The sequence below is a fragment of the Petaurus breviceps genome, unplaced genomic scaffold (assembly GCF_028583685.1).
Source record: "Petaurus breviceps papuanus isolate PSGF00001 unplaced genomic scaffold, PetGlider_PUasm1.0 90721, whole genome shotgun sequence".
Classification (NCBI taxonomy): domain Eukaryota; kingdom Metazoa; phylum Chordata; class Mammalia; order Diprotodontia; family Petauridae; genus Petaurus; species Petaurus breviceps.
The window spans coordinates 3,973,784-3,993,369 of NW_027187322.1; the positions used below are offsets into that span (position 1 = coordinate 3,973,784).

The window sequence follows — 19,586 nt, forward strand, 5'->3', positions numbered from 1 at the left end:
GGGGGGGGGGGGAGCAGGAAGGGGCTGAGCTGAGTGTTTGGGGGGGATCAGGAGGGGGCTGGGCTGAGTGTTTGGGGGGGGAGCAGGAGGGGGCTGGGCTGAGTGTTTGGGGGGAGCAGGAGGGGGCTGGGGTGGGGGCAGCCTGCTCGCTCCCCCCCCCACTGCCCTGCCCTGCTCTGCCACCCATTGTTCTTTCCATCTGTAGTCTCCAGTTCATCCATACACAGCTGTCAAAACGTTATTCTTTTTTTAAAGAATGTTTGTTTGGAAGTTTTCTGCATTTCCCATGATAATTCCTTCTTTCTCCCAGAGAGTTGTTTGTTGCTGTTGTTGAGTTGTTTCTGTCCTGTCTGACTCTCCATGACCCCATTGGGAGTTTTCTTGGCAAAGACGCTGGAAGGCTTTGCCATTTCCCTCTCCAGCTCCTTTTACAGATGAGGAAACTGAGGCCAACAGGGTGAAGTGACTTGTCCAGGGTCACCCAGCTAGGCCATGTCTGAGGCTGGATTTGAACTCAGGTCCTCCTGATTCCAGGCCTGGCATTCCTACCCATTGCACCATTGTAGGCAGTGCTCTGCCCCCCTGACCCTCCGATTCTATACAGAGCATGTGTTCTTATATTGCCTATGAAGAAGTGTCACTGCCTGCCCCTGGAGGCCATGCCAAGCCCTCACGTGTGGCCTGTGTGGCTGATGAAGGCTGCTGTGGGTCCTCAACCACTCCTGAGGCTGGGGACGGGAGGGCCACTGCAGTCTCCTTGCCAGCCTGCCTCCTGCCAGGTGGGCAGGAACCAGTGTCGCCGGTGTTGGAGACCTTCTGGCTTTGGGGCCCGCCCTCGGAGGGCCTCGGTCACAACTGTCCGATGGCTTTGGAGAGTCCTCTTGTCCTCGCCAAAGCGTGCTTCCTCCACTGCAGGGATCAGGATGAGGGAGGAGAAGGGAAGGTTCGAGCTCTACTGCCAGGCCATGCCTGGGCTGGCCACATGGCACCTGTGTGTGATGGCAGCCTTGGGATGAGGACCCGGCTCTAGGCTTTCCTTCTCCCTCACCCTGCTGGGATCTCATGGAATGATGCTACTTTCCTAGCTAAGGGCAGTCGTTTTCAGTTCCAGTGTTGGGATAGCCCTGGGCTCCTCCCAGCTTTGTCCCAGTTAAGAGTGAACAGACATTCCCATTTGGTGCCACGCAGGGGAGAGGAGCATGGTTCTTGCCCTCAAGATGCTTCCGATCTAGTCTAACATGGGAGATCCTTAGAAGTCAAAGGGCCTGGAATTCTAGTCAAAGCCACCACAAGTAGACCCAGTCTCAGAGGAGCTTGGGATGGTTGGGTGGAGAACGGCTGCTGATGTCGGAGCTGTCCAGCTGTGAAATGGTGAGGGCTTCAGCTTTACTGGGGCTTGGAGGAGGGGTTTCTCCACCCAGTCCTGCTCCAGCTCCATCTCTGATGCCCCTCCCTCCCAGCTCTGAGATCCTGAGACGTTTTGTTGGGGGTGGGGCCCAGGGCAGCCTCAGGCCCTCCTCAGGCCTGCTCCTTAACTGACTGACCCAAGAATCTCCTGCCTTCCTCCTTCCTGCCAATGGAGCTGCCTCCCCACCCACCATCAGCCCCCCAAGGCTTCTTTCTTCCATTCCTTACTTTCCATCCCCACTGGCTCCATGCCCAGCCGACTGTGATGATTGGATTCTCAGCCATCATGTTCTTCCTTGACCCAGTTCAGTGGTTTCCTGCTGTCCAGGTCTCTTAACTTGGCAATCCCGGGCCTCCCCAAAGGGTACCCAGCAGGTACCCAGCCTGTCTGGGGGATGGAGCGGATCCAGCCCCTTCCCAGTGCCTAAGATACTGCCCATCACCACCACTCCCCAGGGCCATCCCCTCCAAGATGACCTTCTGTGGGCTGTGTGTGTGTGTGCTGTGTGCTGTGTGCCGAGCCGTCTCCATGAGGGCGCGAGCTCTCTGAGGGAGGTGGCTGTCCACCATTGTTTTGGGAGGGTCCAGTGCTTGGCACGTAGTAAATGAGTTAGGCATCAAGTGAGAGCTGTGTTCTAATCTTCCCTCTGGCCCTTCCTGACCGGAGGACCTTGGGCAAGTTACTGAACCTTTTTACCTTTGCTTCCTTGCCCATAACATGGAGTTAATAACATATGCAGTAGCTACTTCACAGGGTTTCAGTCAGCAAGCATTTATCGTGTGCCAGCTGTGTGCTGTGTCTTGAACCAAGCACTGGAGATCCAGAGAAAGGCAGAAACACAGCCCCTGTTCTCAAGGAGCTCACTTTCTCATGGGAGAGCCAGCTAACATTTATTAATCGCCTACTGTGTGTGCCAAGCACTGTGCCAAGGGCTGGGGGTACAAAGAGGCAGAAACAGGGCAGGGTCTCAGGAAGCTGGCTTGAGGATCGGTGAACAGCACTCTGCCAGTTTTCCGGCACTGTTGGGGGATCTGTTCTCCTTTGGGCATAAACAGGGCCGGAGCCTTGAGGGGGCCTCTGGGCTATTTGGCTGTGCTAGGGTCAAGGGGCAGCCGATGCCCCTGCCCCTACCCAGCCAGTCACCAGCAGGCGGGCGGGGGGTGCTGGCCTCCCCCTCACTGTCTCCCCTGTGTCCCAACAGCATCCGTAGCGTCATGCAGAAGTATCTCGAAGACCGCGGAGAGGTAACCTTTGAGAAGATCTTCTCCCAGAAGCTTGGTGAGTGAGGGCGTGAGGCAGGAATGGGTCACTGTCAGCCTGGCGTGTAGGGGCGGGCCTTGGGGCTGCCTCTCTGCGGGAGGCTGGGGAAGTTCCTCCTTTGGGGTTTTTGTTTTTCTGAGTTGCAGCTTCCCCTTGGCCAAGGCTGCAGATGTGCTAAGGCCCGTTGGTGGGACCGACAGGAAGGGGCGGAGCCCTTCCTGCGGAGGGGGCCCAGGCTGCTGACTGCTGCTGGCCAGCTGCTGCTTCTCCATTAGGCTCCCTGCTCCTGCTGCCTTGTCTCTGGCCTCTAAGGCCTGGCCCGTCATTGTGGGTGGGGGCCACAGACTGCTTGAGATCTAGAGGGCCCCTCTCCTGACTGCTGAGGCCTGTCCCCTGACCTGGCCCTCCCAGACAACCTTGACTGAATCTCTCCTCCTCCATGACACTCCCTGGGAACAAATGGAGTAGAGTCCAGGAGAACCAGTCAGCACTGGTGCCCCTCCCATGGTGGTGGGGTTCACCTTGACCTGACCTTAGAGACAGTGGGAGCCTCAGAAAGGGGCCTGTGGGCAGGAGGTAGAGGTCAGGCCACAACATGCCTCAGGACCAATGGCTGAGGTCCAGGGATCCTCATCCCTGGCCACTCCTGGGCCGGCCTCCCCTCCAGGCATGCCACTCAGTGAGAACTCCTGTGCCCATTCCCCTGAGGGAGGGATTCTGAAGTGAGCTCCAGTGAGGCTTCGTTGAGGGTACAAGGGCAAGAGGGAAGGGCCTGAGTCCACATTCTGCCTTTGGTGCTTGCCAGCTGTATGACCCTGGGCAGACCACTTCCCTCCCTGGGCCTCAGTTTCCTCCTCTATAAAATGATGGCCCCTGAGGCCCCTTCCAGCTCTGATCTCTGACAGACCCCCCTTTCTTCTTCACTCTTTGTCCCTCATTCCCTTCCCAAGGTGCCTGTGGCTGGGGCCTGCAGGGGGGCCTTTCAGGGGCCCCCCCCCCAGCCTCCCCTTGAATCCTGGGGCCACGGGGCCAGTTTCCATGTGAAGGGCCCCTCCCTCCAGCATGTCCATGGGATGGGAGTGGAGGGTGGTGGTGGTAAAAAGGGCATAGATGGCTTCATGGTCTGGTACCAGGAATAGCTCTGGAGCTGGCCCTGTTCTCCGCTGGTGTCCCAGGACAAACCGCTTCCTGTCTGTGGGCCTTGGTTTACTCGTCTGAAAGTAGGAAGATTCATCTAGAAGGCCTTCCCTGACCTATGACTGATACCCACACGCACGCATGCACACACACACAGACACATACATGCACATTCGTACACACAGACACGTGCGTCCACACATGCACATACATACATGCACACAGGTGAGAATCTTTTTCATCTGTGCCTTTTCTCCCCTGTGCTCTCAGGCTACCTGCTTTTCAGAGACTTCTGCCTGAACCAAATGGAGGAAGCCAAGCCCCTGGTGGAATTCTATGATGAGGTAGGTGGGCACCTGGCCCCTCCTTTGGAGGTAGGGGTGGGCACCTGGCCCCTCCTTTGGAGGGTCCTCGCAGTGGCTGACGCTGCCTCCTGGACCTCTCGGATGTGGACCTGCCTGCCGTGTTCATTCCGCCTGGAAGAAAGCCCTCCCCAGGATGTGGGGAGGCTGTGGCCACTGCTGAATGTGTTCAGACCCCCAAGAACAATACAGATGTTAATGTTAAAACAAGTCCCAGAGGGAGTCAGTGCTGGGGCGGGGACCCCGGGTGACCCTGAGCATTTGTTGATCAGATCAAGAAATACGAGAAGTTGGACTCGGAGGGGGAACGTGCTGTGAAGAGCCGAGAGATCTTCGACTCGTACGTCATGAAGGAGCTGCTGTCCTGCTCCCACGTGAGTGCCCACCGGCCCCACACTCTGACCCGTGCTTGCATCGCCTTGGCCCAGGCTAGCCCAGAATCTCTCCCAGACTCTCACAAGTGCTTCCTCGCTGGGAAGGGCAGGGTTTTGAGCTGGAAGAAGGGAGGGGGCCCCAGGCTGTCCCAGATCAGAGCTGACACTCAGCCTCTCCTCGTTCTTAGCCTTTCTCAAAGAGTGCCACTGAACACGTGCAGAGTCGGCTTCTGAAGAAGCAGGTGCCCCCTGACCTGTTCCAGGTAGGTCCTGTGTGTTCCCCCCGACTCCTCTGTCCTTCCTGTCCCAGCCCTTGCCCCAACATCGGGTTGGTTTTTATCCCCATGTACAGTGTGGGTAGAGGTGGGAAGTCCCAGATGGAGCCTTGGACACCAGTCTCCCACAGCCCAGCAGATATCTTGGGGGTTCTTAAGGCGTGGGGCCTGCATCCTGTCACCAGGCCCTAAATCCCAGGCTTGGGACCTTTTTCCTTAGCCATACATTGAGGAGATTTGTCAGAGGCTCCGGGACGAGGTGTTCCAGAAATTCATTGAGAGGTAAGTTTGCAGGTTGGAAGGGGAGAAGACAGGGGGAAAGTAGAAAATGTAGGAGAGGGCAGGAAGGAGAAGGATCAGGCCGAGAACAGAGCCTGGGCTGCACAGGATGAGTGCCTGGGCCTCTGGAGGCAGGCAGACCCGGGTGGCTTCATCTGAGCTTTGCCAGATCTGCCCAGGCACTTGTAGGGCCAAAGGCTTGTGTTTGCAACCAGACTGGGAGTTCTTCAGATTCTAGGAGGAAGGCCTGATGTCCAGCATGTTCACACTGGGCTGTGCTCATGCCACAATCACTGACATGCTAGTGGTCGCAGGTCTGGGTTCTATAAATGAGAATGAGGAAGGGCCAGCTTGCCCCCACTTCTCAGCCTCTTGCACCCCTGGGATGCCTCAGGACAGCAGATTCCCCAGGAAAGGGTTGGACCCTGCCTGTTGGCCATACCACCCGAGGCCCAGGACTATGTCGGCCCTGCCGCCCTTGCCCTCCACGTCTCCCTGCTGGGACACAGGGCCATCTCCTGCAGGGAGGGGTGAATCCTTTTCTCCACTGTGAGGGGCAGTGGGAGATAGGCCGGGCCAGGCTGGCCGGCAGCTCGGCTCACTGTGGCCATGGCCACCCTTTCTGTTTCAGTGAGAAGTTCACTCGGTTTTGCCAGTGGAAGAATGTAGAGCTTAACATCCACGTGAGTAGGCACTAAGAGCTGGAAGCTTGTGCTTCCGAGTGCCTTGGGGGCCTTTTGCAGTGCTTGTGGGATCCTAGTTCTAGAACTGAGAGGGGTCAAGCCAACCCCCTCATTTTACAGGAGAGGAAACTGAGACCAAGAGGAGGGGAAGGGACTTGCCCAGGGTCACACAGGTAGTTCTTGCCCGAGGCAGGATTTGATCCTGTGGCCATTGCCGGGAGCCCAGGAGCACCCCTTGCTCTTGTCCTTCCTTTGGGAGAAGATGGGGTTCTGGCTGGACTCTGCGGCTCCTGGGAAAGCAAAGGGGGCAGAGACGCCCCCCCCGCCCTGGTGTTTTGGAGGTGGGCGCCTCCATGGTGTTGGCACCTCGGCTGGTGGGGGGGAAACAAGGCCCCATGGCGTGCGCTCACTGCGACCCTGCCCCCTCTGCTCCTCCAGCTGACCATGAACGACTTCAGCGTGCACCGAATCATCGGCCGCGGTGGCTTCGGAGAGGTTTATGGCTGTCGGAAAGCCGACACAGGCAAGATGTGAGTGGCCCCATCTTCAGACTGACATGCAGCCAGGAGAGGGTGGCAAGGGGGCCCCAGAGGAGAGTGTGGGGAGGTGCCCCTGGCTCTGGTCCAGCCTGACCAGGCCCCTCTGCCTCCCAGGTATGCTATGAAATGTCTGGATAAGAAGCGGATCAAGATGAAGCAAGGGGAGACCCTGGCCCTGAATGAGCGGATCATGCTGTCCCTCGTCAGCACTGGGGACTGCCCCTTCATCGTCTGCATGTCCTACGCCTTCCACACTCCGGACAAGCTCAGCTTTATCCTGGATCTCATGAATGGTGAGCCTCCCCACCCCACCCCCCCAGGGCCTCCCCTCGGGCCTGGCTGCCTGGGCCCCAGGCTCCAGCCTCTCTGTGTTCTGACTTTCCCTAGGCGGGGACCTGCATTACCATCTGTCCCAGCACGGGGTCTTCTCAGAGTCCGACATGCGATTCTATGCCGCCGAGATCATCCTGGGCCTGGAGCACATGCACAGCCGATTCGTGGTCTACCGAGACTTGAAGGTGGGGCAGCTCTCCCCCACACACACCCTCAGCCAGGACCCTTCCAAGGACAGCCCTGAGCAGCATTGCGTGCTCCCCGCCACCAGGCCCCTGGGGTGCAATAACCAGAAAGTGGTGGGAGAATCTGGCCATGTGACAGCCCCTCAGCCCCACCCCATGTAACCGTGGCGGGCTCCCTACCTTCCTCTATCCAACCTCTCCCCTGCCCCCACCAGGCGCTTTGGCAGTGCGGGCATCAGCCCTGGCCCACATTCTCCCCAGCACCCGGCCCTCCCCTTCCTGGTCCCCTGCTGCCCAGCCCTCAACAGTTGTGTGTGTGTCCTGCCTACAGCCTGCTAACATTCTTCTGGATGAGTTTGGTCATGTGCGCATCTCTGACCTGGGCCTAGCTTGTGACTTTTCCAAGAAGAGACCTCATGCCAGTGTGTGAGTATGGGGCCCCCAGCGTGTCTCCTTCCTCCCCTCCCTCCAGCCCGGTCTGGGCTCTTACCCTGGGTCCTGCGTCCCCCCAGGGGTACCCACGGCTACATGGCGCCTGAGGTCCTGCAGAAGGGGGTGGCCTATGACAGCAGTGCTGACTGGTTCTCTCTGGGCTGCATGCTCTTCAAACTACTGAGAGGGTGAGTGGTTACTGAGGAGGAGGCCACAGCCTCTGACTGTGCCATGGGACCCACGACCCTCCAGAGTAGTCTGGGAGCCAGAGAGAAAAGCTGGGAGGAAGAGGCAGTCGGATGGCCACCAGCCTCTACTTCTGCGCCCTGGGGTCCTCCAGCCGTGTCAGGGAGCAAATGTGGCCTCAGGGTTCATGGAAGGGACCTGCCTGCTCGTCCTCCAGGGTGGATGGGACAGCGCTGAGTTCAGGTCCAGGAATCTGTCACTGACCAGCTGCAGCTGCCTCTGGGAAATGGGGAGAGGGGGACCCACTGGCCTAGAGGATGGAGGGATGGACAGATGGTGGGGTGTACAGTAAGTAGCCTGCTAACCTGGGTGTGACTGGCCACCTTCCCCATCCAGGCACAGCCCCTTCCGCCAGCACAAGACCAAGGACAAACATGAGATTGACCGCATGACGCTAACGATGGTTAGTGCAGGAAGGGTGGGCAGGAGGCTGTGCGTCCTGGGGATGGTGAGCTGCCATCTCTGTGATACTCAAAGGAGCCCATGGGGATGGACGGCCTGAGGCTGGAACCCGGATGGGGTGGCAGGGTGGCCGTTGGTCTCTGTGGGATGGTCCAGGTTGCTGCCCCAGGCATCCCGCTGAGCTCCTTCCCAACATTCAGGCCCCAATCCTGTGGCCTCTGGTTGTCCTTACTCCCCCTCCCCTACCAAGGAAGATAGAAAGACACCTGTTTGATTAAGGCTCCCTTGGCCCCCCGCCCCTGTTTCCTTGCAGGCCGTGGAGCTGCCAGAGTCCTTCTCACCAGAATTACGCTCCCTTCTGGAAGGGTTACTTCAAAGGGATGTCAACCGGAGGCTGGGCTGCCTTGGCCGTGGGTGAGTGAGTGTGTCAGGCTTCTGCTGCTCTGCTGGGGTGGGGGCTGGTGCCTAGCAGCAGAAGCGAGTCGTCAAAGGGGCAGAATTCTAAAGGTCCTCCCCCCTCTCCCTCCAATCACCAACAGGGCTCAGGAGGTGAAGGAGGACCCTTTCTTTAAGACTGTGGACTGGCAGATGGTGTTAATGCAGAAGGTAAGTGTGTGGGCAAGGGTGGGTATGGGCAGGGGCTGAGCATTCCAGCAGGGAGGGCAGGGCTGCCCCAGCCCCCCTGCACAGCCTGGTCTCCTTGCCACAGTACCCACCTCCCCTGATCCCTCCACGAGGTGAAGTGAATGCTGCCGACGCTTTCGACATTGGCTCCTTTGATGAGGAGGACACGAAAGGAATCAAGGTATGGGGGCTGGCCTGGGGGCAGGAGACAGAAAGGCTGCCCTGGCCAGTGAATAGCCCCTTCTGGGCAGAGCCATCATGAGCCCATGATGGAGGTCTTCCCCTTCTCATGCAGTTGCTGGACAGTGACCAGGAGCTCTACCGCAACTTCCCCCTCACGATCTCAGAGCGGTGGCAGCAAGAAGTGGCCGAGACAGTCTTTGATACGGTAAACTCTGAGACTGACCGGCTGGAGGCCCGGAAGAAAACCAAGAACAAGCAGCTAGGCCATGAGGACGGTAAGCGCCTGCCCCAGCCTCGATGCTCTTGGAGTCTCCCAGCCCAGGGCGGCCACTCTGGGGGCACAGGCTCTGCCACAGGCTCTCTCCGTTGTACCCCTAGATTACGCCCTTGGCAAAGACTGCATCATGCACGGTTACATGTCCAAGATGGGCAACCCATTCCTCACCCAGTGGCAGCGGCGCTACTTCTACCTGTTTCCTAATCGTCTTGAGTGGCGGGCTGAGGGCGAGGCACCAGTAAGGAAGGAGAAGGAGGGCTGGGCCGGGCTGGGCCGGGCCGGGCTGGGCCGGGCTGGGCTGGGCCGGGCTGGGCCGGGCCGGGCCGGGCCGGGCCAGGCTAGCTGGCTGCAATTCTGTAGTCCCTGCCCACCAGCTTCACCAACCCTTCTTGGGGCCTCTGCAGCAGAGCCTCCTAACCATGGAAGAGATTCAGTCGGTAGAAGAGACCCAGATCAAAGAAAGGAAGTGCATCCTGCTTAAGATCCGTGGGGGCAAACAGTTCATCCTCCAGTGTGATGTGAGTCAGGGCAGAGCCGGCTCGGCCTGGGTCTGGGCACAGGGATGGGGGTTGCTCCCCTCATGTGCAAGGGTGGGGGTGGGGCCCTGCTGGCCTGGGTTCTCCCTGCCGGGGGCACCCTCACTGACTCGGGCCGGGGCCGGGTGGGGAGCAGAGTGACCCTGAATTAGTCCAGTGGAAGAAGGAGCTGCGGGACGCCTGCCGGGAAGCCCAGCAGTTGGTGCAGCGGGTCCCCAAGATGAAGAACAAGCCTCGATCGCCCGTGGTGGAACTGAGCAAGGTGCCGCTGATGCAGCGGGGCAGTGCCAACGGCCTCTGACCCCTGCCCGACCTTTTATAAACCTCTAATTTATTTTGTGGAATTTTTATTATTTTTTCCCGCCAAGCGGAAAAGGTTTTATTTTATAATTATTGTGATTTCCTGTGGCCCCTGCCTGGCCCTGTGGAAGGGGTCTGCTTGTCCCTACACCTCCTCTTACCAAGGCCATCTAGTACCACTGCTCTGACTTCACCCCTGGGACCATGAGGTGGCCATTTCTGTGTCTTTCTAGCAGGGACCAGGCAGGATTTGATCTGGGGAAAGGCCTTACCCCCTTTCCTGGAGAGGGAGAAGACAGCCCAGCTCTCCCCCGTCCTGTCCCCCATGGACAGGCCTTTCCCTGTGGAGTGGACAAGGCCACATGCTCTCAGATGCCATCTGGGCACCCCACCAGACTGAGCCGTGTGTGTGCCCGTGCTGCCCCAGCCATCACGTCCCCACAGTTGTATCTGCTAGGAGAGCTGGTGGGTCAAGGTGCCCCCTAACTGTGTCACTCAGGGCTTGGGTCATGGGAGCTCACAGGATCGGGGTCCTACCTGAAGCTCTCCACCACAGTGCCCTGATAGGACTGCTGCCCGAGCGCCCCCTCAAAAGTCAGGGGATCTGCCTTTGTCCCCCTCCCCCTTTCCTTGCCCATGGGATCACCATGTGTCCTCTCCTGGCTCGCCACCTCTGCCAATCAGCTTCCATGTGCCAACCCCCCGCTCTGGCACCATTCAGGAAGGCAGGCTCTGGCCTGAACTGGAGGAGCCACGCGGCCGAGCAAGATTAACCAGTCTCTGCCAAGCAGCACCATGGTATCAACTTCCCCCTCCCCCCTCCCCAGCCCCTGCCTACTGACGCCTCCACCCTGCTTGGCAGGGGCCTTGGAAACTTTCCCAGATTGTGCCAAATGGACTAGGCCTCATGCTCGTCTCGGGGAGCAGGTCTCAGGCTTAGCCACGTTTCACTGGTGAGCACAGGTTTCTGGACGGAAAAAAACCTTCTGTCCTGTCCCCTCTGCAGGATTTAGGATCGAGGCAGCAAGAGCCCAGTGCCCAGTGGGGATCATGCTAAGTGCTGAGCCCCTCCCTTGCCTGTGTCGGGGCTGGTGTTACTTCGTCACTGTCTCCCCAGGGGCTGGCGGTGCCCATGGCCCTGCCCTGGCCCCTGTGCTGAAGCCCCTCCCTGGGTGCCCACCGCATGTCCCCAGCCTCCCTCTTGCCCTCCTGCTGCTGCTGCTGCTGCCGCCGCCGCACAGTGTGTAACGTTCCCCCCTCACCTGGGGCTGGGTCTGTGTGTGATGCCCCTGTTCCCATCGCGCCTACCTCCCCACCCACCAACACTCCATGTGCGTTTCTTTGCCGATTTTTGAATGTGATTTTAAAGAGTGAAAAAAAAAAGATTGAGTTTTTATAAAAAAAAAAATGGTGCCTGTCTGCATGTTCTTTGTGACTTGTGTCTGTCTAATGTTCTTGTGCCTGGGGCTGAGTGGGAGGCTCAGGAGTGATTCCAGAAAGGCTCAATGGGCCACTCCTCCATGGCTCCCAGCGAGTCCTCAGGCTGCTGATGCCCATGGACAGTGAGAGCACATGGCGAGACCCCGCTGCTGGGTGCCCACATCCCTGGCCCACCACCCACACACAAGACTCCTTTATCTCATGTGCCCTTTACTCCCCGGAGTAGGGATCCAGGGGTGATGGTGGCATGGTCACAGCTTCTGGGTTCAAATCCTAGCTCCACTGCCTGTAAGCTGACTTTATGGGCAGGCAGTTCCCCCTCTCTCCTCAATTTCCTCAGCTGTCCAACACGTGTGATGTGGTACCAGGAAAAGAGCCTAGGGTTTGGAGGCACAGAAGACCTTCTGCTGACTGCCACCGGGACCTTGAACAGATGCCTCCTGCAGCAAGTGAAAGACACAATGGCTGAGGAAGCAGGGTCGATGTTTCGAGCATATTGATTTGTTAAGCAAATTGTGTGCCAATTGCCCAACAAACCAGATTCAGACCTCCTCAGCTTGGACCTGGACCCCTAGTACAGGAAGACAGACTATTATACGCCAAAAACAATCAAATGAGGCCAATTAATTAAAAGGAAACATTGTAACATTCGGTAACTGGATTTCTAATCTGGAAGAAAGGTGAGGGACTTTCCAAGATGGAAGGCAGAGAGCAATCAGAAAAAGAAAAGGTTTCCCGACCCCACCCCCACCCCCATCGGTCAGTAGACAGTCAGAGGGACAAGAAAGGGGCAGAGGGATTAGGATGGGCTGGTGCTAAGACCACACGGTGGGCTGCTGGAGATGCACAGTGGTTAGGACACTCCATGCATGGACCTGACCTGTTTCTGGTCCTTGATGAAGGGTCTCTGAACGGCGGCAGAGCCAGTCCAGCCTCCCAGACACGCAGAGCTGGGCTCAAGCAGCATGATAAGGTTTTCTCCCAGTTCCCTCAATCAAACAGATTTCTCACAGGACTGAATTTGGATTAGACCCAGAACTGCACAGAAAGGAAGCTGAGCTGGCCCAAGCATTGAGGCACAAGGTGGAGTCCCTCTGGATTCCTTACTGCCCATGCTTGGCCGCTCACGGTTCTAATGCCCTGGATTCAGTCATCACCTCGTGGAATCTCCTTTCCTCCTTTGTGAAATGAAGTGAGCCAGATGATCCCTTAGGTACCTTTGAGCTCGAAATCATGGCCTCATAAAATCTTGGTGTCTGAACCCTGTTTTGGCCTGCCCTCGGGCCAGACCAGGAGGTAGCATCATCTAATTTGTCCTAATTTAATTAGCCTAGCAAGTGCTCTGTGTTCTCCCTAATTATCATGGGAAGTCTGAACCAGGCAGCTCTCACTCCTGCCCTTGGTGGACAAGGCCCTCAACTTCTGCATTTGACCCTGGCAATAAAGGTTGCCAATCATCACTGAGGCCTGCTCCCGAACTAGGGCCCTACAAGGCTGCCACGGGCTCCATCCCCTGGACCTGGGAGCCTGCCCCTGGCTGCCATGTTCAGTGCAGGCTGGACCTTCTCTCAAAAGTGCTGAGATTGGGCCCTTTGAGAGAGAATGAAGGTCCCCTTGTCCTCCCAGAACACACCACGTGCCCCCACATGACTGACTGGTTCAATTTCTCATTTACAGATTCAATTCAATAAACATTGATTAAGGGTCTAGTGCCCTTGTCAGTTACTGGGGATACAGACAGAAATGAAACTGCCCCTGCCCTCAAAAAGGCCCTGGGGGGACTTTCCCAGTCCTCTGTGGCTCTGCCAACCTCAAAGAACACCTGGTTGGCCAGTGATCACACACAAGCTTTGAACTTGGGGACCATGAGAGCCAGGGGAAATCCCCAGGCTGGAGTTTCCCTCCTCTCCCTGCCCCCAAGTAGCTTACTGGACAACTTCCTCATTGCTGAGCCCTATGGAGCATCCTTCTCCAGAGCCCTGTCCTTGCTTGCTTGGGAGACTGTCAACTCCCTGAGGGAAGGGATTATCCTTTCATCCTCTCTCCCCTCTTACCTGGCTCCTTTGTGGTGCTTTTAGGCCTTTCTTGAGCTCTGGAGAATGGGGAGGTCCTTCCCCTGGGGCGATGATAAGTCCTGTCCTCAGAGATGGGGGGGGGGCGGCCCTCTGCCTTATTCATCCCCCTCTTTCTTGCATGTGACTCATCACTTCATCCTACAAATGGTTACTAAGCACCCACTGTCAAGCAGAGAGATGCAGGCCATTCCACTGACTGCTGCCTTAACCTGTGGCCAGCCCCCCTTCAGAGAGTGCCCTTTGGGACGATCCTGCTTGCTGAGGTTTCCCTTCTATAGCCCATGCCCCCCCCCACTGCCTGGAAGACCCTCCCCTGCCCTCCACCTAATCCCTGCCCTGCACCTAACAGGCATCCCCACTTCTCTCAGAGCACAGCTCAGGCGCCAGCAGCATTCTCTCCAGTTTGAGATGACTGTCTTGCTTTGCATACATTTTGAATTTGTTCACTTAGATATATGTTAAATCAAACTTTTCTGGAAGACAATATATATCAGGTTTACTCCAATACATGTTGAATCTTCTCCCTTTTTGAGGGCAGGGGCTGTTTCATTTCTGTCTGTATCCCCAGTAACTGACAGAGCCTTAATCAATGTTTATTGAATTGAATCTGTAAAATGAGAAATTGAACCAGTCAGTCACGTGGGGGCACGTGGCGTGTTCTGGGAGGACAAGCCCTGTTCAGGGCTACTCATTCAGCCTTGGTATCTACCTGGTGCTCGACTCTCACCTGTGGCTCCAAGAAGCTGTGGCATGTGCCTTGGGCACGCCCCAATAAACTGTCCTAGCACACTGGCTAAACCAGGTTGAGGGTAACTGAGAGGCATCAAACCTATCACTGGGTTAAGGAGGTGTCTACCCCAGGCATGTGAAGACTTCCTCCCCTGTGGAATGGGGGGATGAGAACAATCTGTTCCAGTGGCTGTGAAGACAGCTGAAGCAGGCACTGGGGAGTGCTTAGAGATTGGCCAGACATCGAAGATGCCAAGGGCACCTGCTGTGTCTGGAGCCATCTCCCGTTATCTCAACTTTTGTCTTGCCACTGGACTTCAATGATTCTGGAAGAGAGAGTGAGGCTGGTGACTGCAACTCTGCCTCACTTAAATCCAAATCCTGGCAAGTCAATACATCATCCCGTGATGTCATTGGTCCTCTTTGAAAATGAAGGATGACAATAGCAATTAAGTATCTACTATGTGCCTGGCACCGTGATAAGTGTTTTGCAAAAGTATATTAGTGCACTGAGGCAGGGTTGGTGGAGCTGTGAACTGTCAAACCATTCAGGAAAGCAGTTTGGAACTAGGTTCCAAAATATATTAAACTGTGCATAGCTTTTGATGTAGCAATTCTGCTACGAGGTCTATACCTCAAAGAGATCAAAGAAAGAAGGGACTCATATGTACAAAAATATTTATAACAGCTCTTCTGTGGTGGCAAAGAATGGGAATTTGAGGGAATGCCCATCAACTGGGGAATGTCTGAACAAATTGTGGTATATGATTGTGATGAAATACTATTGTTAGGGTTAGGAGCCTCAGCTGCTTTTTGCCCTGGGGGCAAAGGCTGGACCGCACTCCTGAATTCCCTGTTCCCACACAGTCTACACTGACCTCTCGCTTTATCTTTGGCATCTCTGGGTTGGTAATTCTGGAAACCACCACAGCTGCTGGTGATCTGAAGTCCCTCCAGCCTGTGGCTGGTCAGGCCGCCCCCTTCATCATTTCTTATAGCACAATAGCCTGCAGATTGTAGGGGGACCAAGCAACCAGTCTGAGGGGTAATTGCTCTTGGTTTAACCTGCTTGGATCTGGATTGCTGTCTAGGGTGGAGATCCTGGGGTAGGTGAACAGTTTGCCAGAGGATTCAGAGAGGGCACCCAACTAATAGCTCTGACAGCTGAGAAAACCCCAACGATTTGGGACAAAGTTCCCCTTTCCAGTAGCAGAGTTCTACTGTGGCAAAAGGCTCCAAAGTCAAGTAATTGAGTGGCAACATGAGCAAGCAAAGGAAGCAAAGGAAACAGAGCAATCCAACATCAGACTCCTATTTTGGGGACAAAAAAGATCAAAGCATGGAACAGGAGGAAGACAGTAAAGTCAGAACTCCTGCACCAAAAACTTCCAAGAAAAATATGAGCTGGTTACAGGAGCTTAAAAAGGATTTTGAAAACCAAATAAGAGAAGTAGAGGAAAAATTGGGAGGAGAAATGAGAATGATGCAAGAAAATTATGAAATGAGAGTCAACAACCTGACTGAAGAAAATAATACCTTAAAAAAATATACTAACTCAGATGGCAAAAGAGGCCCAAAAAGCCAATGAGAAGAAGAATGCCTTAAAAAGACGAATTTGCCAGATGGAAAAAGAATCTCAAAAGCTCACTGAAGAGAATCATTCCTTCAAATTAGATTGGAGCAAATGGAAGCTAGTGACTTTATGAGAAATTAAGATACTATTAAAAAGATCCAAACAAATAAAAAAAATAGAAGGCAATGTGAAATATCTCATTGGAAAACAAAAATTTGACCTGGAAAACAGATCCAAGAGAGATAATTTAAAAATCACCTGAAAGTCATGATCAAAAAAGAACCTAGAAATCATTCTTCAAGCAATTCTTGGGCCAGCTTGGTGGCACAGTGAATAGAGGACTGGCCCTAGAGTCAGGAGGACCTGAGTTGAAATCCAGCCTCAGACACTTAACACAAAAACTAGTTGTGTGACCCTGGGCAAGTCAGTTAACCCCAATTGCCCTCCAAAAAGAGAAAAAAGGAAAAAAAAGAAATTCTCAAGGAAAATTGCTCTGATGTTTTAGAACCAGAAGGCAAAATAGAGGTTGAAAGAATCCACTGATCACCTCCTGGAAAAGATCCCAAAAAGAAAACTCCTAGGAATATTATTGCCAGGTTCCGGAATTCCCAGATTAAGAAGAAAATATTACAAGCAGCCAGGAAGAAACAATTTCAATATTGTGGAAACACAATCAGGATAACCCAGGATCTGGCAGCTTCTACACTGAGGGATCGAAGGGCTTAGAATATGATTTCCAGAGGTCAGAGGAGCTGGGATTAAAACCAAGAATTACCTACCCAGCAAAACTGAGTATCATGTTTCGGGGGAAAATATGGTCATTCAGTGGAATAGAGGACTTTCAAGCATACTTGCTGAAAAAACCAGAGCTGAATAGAAAATTTGACATTCAGATACAAGAAGCGAGAGAAGCATGAGAAGGTAAACAGGGAAAAGAAATCATAAGGAACTTATCAAAGTTGAACTATTAACATTCCTACATGGAAAAACAATAATGGTAACTTATGAAACTTTTTTCAGTATGAGAATAGTTGAAAGGAATAGAAACGTGTATATATATATATATATATATATATATGTATGTATGTATACATACATATATATGTCTATACAGGAGGGTATATGGACTTAATACATATGTGAATGTGTGTATATATGTGTACAGGTACACATAGCCAGAGGGCACAGGACCAATTGAATAGGAAGGGATGATACTTAAAAGGTGAAATTAAGAGGTGAGAGAGGAATATAATGACAGGAGATGGGGAGAGACAGAATGGGGTATATTATCTCACATAGAAGAGGCAAGGGAAAACTTACAATGGAGGGGAAGAACAGGAAGGCAAAAGGGAATGAGTCAACCTTATTTTCATTGAATTTGGCTTAGGTAGGGGATGACATACACACTAAATAGGGTATCTCACCCTACAGAAGAGTAGCAGGGAAGGGGATGAGAGGGGGGATAATGGAAGGGAGGGCAGGCTGGGGGGGAGGGAAGTTGGAAGTACCCACTTTTGAAAAGGGACAGGATCAAAGTAGAGAATAGAACAAGTGTGGGGTGGGATAGGATGGAGGGAAATATAGTCAGTCTTTCACAATATATCCACTATGGAAATGTTTTGCTTAGCTACACATGTACAACCTATATTGAATTGCTTGTCTTTCCAGTGGGGGTGGGTGACAAGGGAGGAAGGGAAAGAATCTGGAATTCAAAGTTTTAAAATCAAATGTTTAAAAATATATATATATATATATATTTTACTATTACTTCACATGCAACTGGAAAATAAGATACACAGGCACTGGGGCATAGAGATCCACCGTGCCCTATTGGAAAGTCAGAGGGGAAATGGGGGAAGATATGGGAGAGAGCAGATTCAGGGAGGGAATATTCAGTGGGAATCGCTATTTTGGGGTGGTGGGTAGGGGGAAAATGGGGAGAAAATTTGTAACTCAAAATCTTGCGGAAATGAATGATGTAAACTAAAAAATAAAAAAGAGAAAAAAATAAAAATAAGTAAAAAAGATGAGAAGAGTGAAAAAAATGAAAGGGATGATTTTCAGAGAAGCCTTATATGAACTGATGCAAAGTGAAGTAAGCAGAACCAGGGGAACAATTTATATAATAACAATAATATTGTAAAGATGATCAACTTTGAAAGACTGGTACTCTGACCAATGCAATGACCAACCCGAATTCTATAGAACTCATGAGCAAACATTCTACCTGCCTCCTGATAGAGTGCAGACTACAACATAACATTTTTTAGACATGTCCAATGGAGGAATCTGTTTTGCTTGACCATACGTGTTTGTAGCAGGGATTTTGCTTTTATTTCTTTCTCAATAAGGAACTGGATGATAGGAGGGAGAAAATGTGGATCTTCATTTGAAAAAAAGAAAACTAATTAAAATTAAATCAGACACAGGTCCAACCATGTCACTCCCCTGCTCGTGAAACTCTAGAATCAAATAACTCCTTCTGAATTAAAAGCCCTAATTGGTAAATAAGATATACAGGCACTGGGGTATGGAGATCCATCTTGCCCTACTGGAAAGTCGGAAGGTGGATAGGAGAGAATATAAGAGAGAGCAGATTGGGGGAGGGAGTATTCAGTGGGATGGCTGTTCTGGGGTGATGGGGAGGGGACAGATGGGGAGAAAATTTGTAACTCAAAATCTTGTGGAAATGAATGTTGTAAACTAAAAATAAACATTTAAAAAGTTAAAATTTTAAAAAAGAATTAAAGGCCCTTCACAATCTGGTCCCAACCCATGTTTCCCAAATTACTTCACAATCCCCTCCTTTACACAGCCATTGATCTGGTCAAACTGTCCTTAGAGTTCCACATACATAAAGCTCCTCTTCCCATCTCTGCCTGTTTCTCTGACCATCCTTCATGCTTAGAACACCCTCCACCCTCACCTCTGCCTCTTACCATCTTTAGTGATCAGAACAAGACCCATTCTCCACATGAAATGTCATGTGAAGCTTTTCCTTATCCCTCCACCCCAGCTGTTAGCAATACCCCCATGACCTTGTGATTAGATAGGGATATATTATACATTATACACACACACACACACACACACACACTATTCCTATATATGTATATAGGCTCATAGCATCATAGATTTAGAACTGGAAAAGCTTGTCTAGCCCATCCTCATTTGGTAGATGGGGAACCCAGAAAGGTGAAAGGAATTCACCAAAGTCACCACCAAGATCAAGCTCATGCATGTAGAATGTAAGCTCCTTGAGGGCAGACACCATCAAACTTTTTCCTTATATCCCCAGTGCTGAGCACTGTGCCCTATACAAATAGGTGCCTAATAAATGCTTGTTGAATGATATATATATATATATATATATATATATATATATATATATATCAGAGTAAGCACAACTTGAAAGGTGTCAAGGAATGAGTGGGAAGTGAGGGAGTGGAGTGGAGGGGGGGGAATATAAACCACTCTTTATAAGAGTTTTCCAAGGATAGCACATACTCTGGGCTCCCAATTCTGAATACACTGATGAAGCAATTCCCCAGAATGTGGTTACTATGGCTCCCCCTAGGCTTCTAGGGTGTTGGGAGAGGGCCAGGGGTCTTTGCACTGTAATCACAAGCCCCCACCAGTGTGCTTCTATCCACCTCTTGATTTTCATAAAGTAGTTAGCCAGATTTAATGAGCTTTTTAGAAAAGGTATTTACTGTTGTGGTATTATTGGTAGAAAACCTCCCTCCTCCCTCAGAGTAAATGATACTCTCTCTCTCACCAGCTCATACAAAGTTGAGGGGAAAGGGGGTTCAGGATTCAGAAGCACATTTGGCAAAAGGGCAAGCCATAACTCCTAGAAGTGCTGTTTGTGGGAATTCCCAAGATGTTTGCTTTGACTATGGTGGAGTTTTTTGTTTTTTCCTGCTGGGCTCTT

At 52.8% G+C, this 19,586-nt stretch overlaps 1 protein-coding gene across 1 annotated transcript in view; it reads left to right on the forward strand.

Moving 5' to 3' along the window:
* GRK2 (G protein-coupled receptor kinase 2) overlaps positions 1–11,249 on the forward strand; it is a 25,337-nt gene extending 14,088 nt beyond the window's left edge. Inside the window, exons 2-20 of the mRNA XM_069066475.1 lie at positions 2,610–2,686; positions 4,076–4,149; positions 4,440–4,541; positions 4,730–4,804; positions 5,037–5,098; positions 5,727–5,778; positions 6,217–6,308; positions 6,432–6,610; positions 6,705–6,835; positions 7,167–7,261; positions 7,348–7,455; positions 7,850–7,916; positions 8,229–8,329; positions 8,455–8,521; positions 8,625–8,720; positions 8,835–8,997; positions 9,101–9,237; positions 9,404–9,517; positions 9,672–11,249. Coding sequence (XP_068922576.1) covers positions 2,610–2,686; positions 4,076–4,149; positions 4,440–4,541; positions 4,730–4,804; positions 5,037–5,098; positions 5,727–5,778; positions 6,217–6,308; positions 6,432–6,610; positions 6,705–6,835; positions 7,167–7,261; positions 7,348–7,455; positions 7,850–7,916; positions 8,229–8,329; positions 8,455–8,521; positions 8,625–8,720; positions 8,835–8,997; positions 9,101–9,237; positions 9,404–9,517; positions 9,672–9,836 — 1,957 coding nt within the window. The 3' untranslated portion in view covers positions 9,837–11,249. The remainder of the gene's footprint in view (positions 1–2,609; positions 2,687–4,075; positions 4,150–4,439; positions 4,542–4,729; positions 4,805–5,036; positions 5,099–5,726; positions 5,779–6,216; positions 6,309–6,431; positions 6,611–6,704; positions 6,836–7,166; positions 7,262–7,347; positions 7,456–7,849; positions 7,917–8,228; positions 8,330–8,454; positions 8,522–8,624; positions 8,721–8,834; positions 8,998–9,100; positions 9,238–9,403; positions 9,518–9,671) is intronic.
* The last annotated feature ends 8,337 nt before the right edge of the window (positions 11,250–19,586 follow it).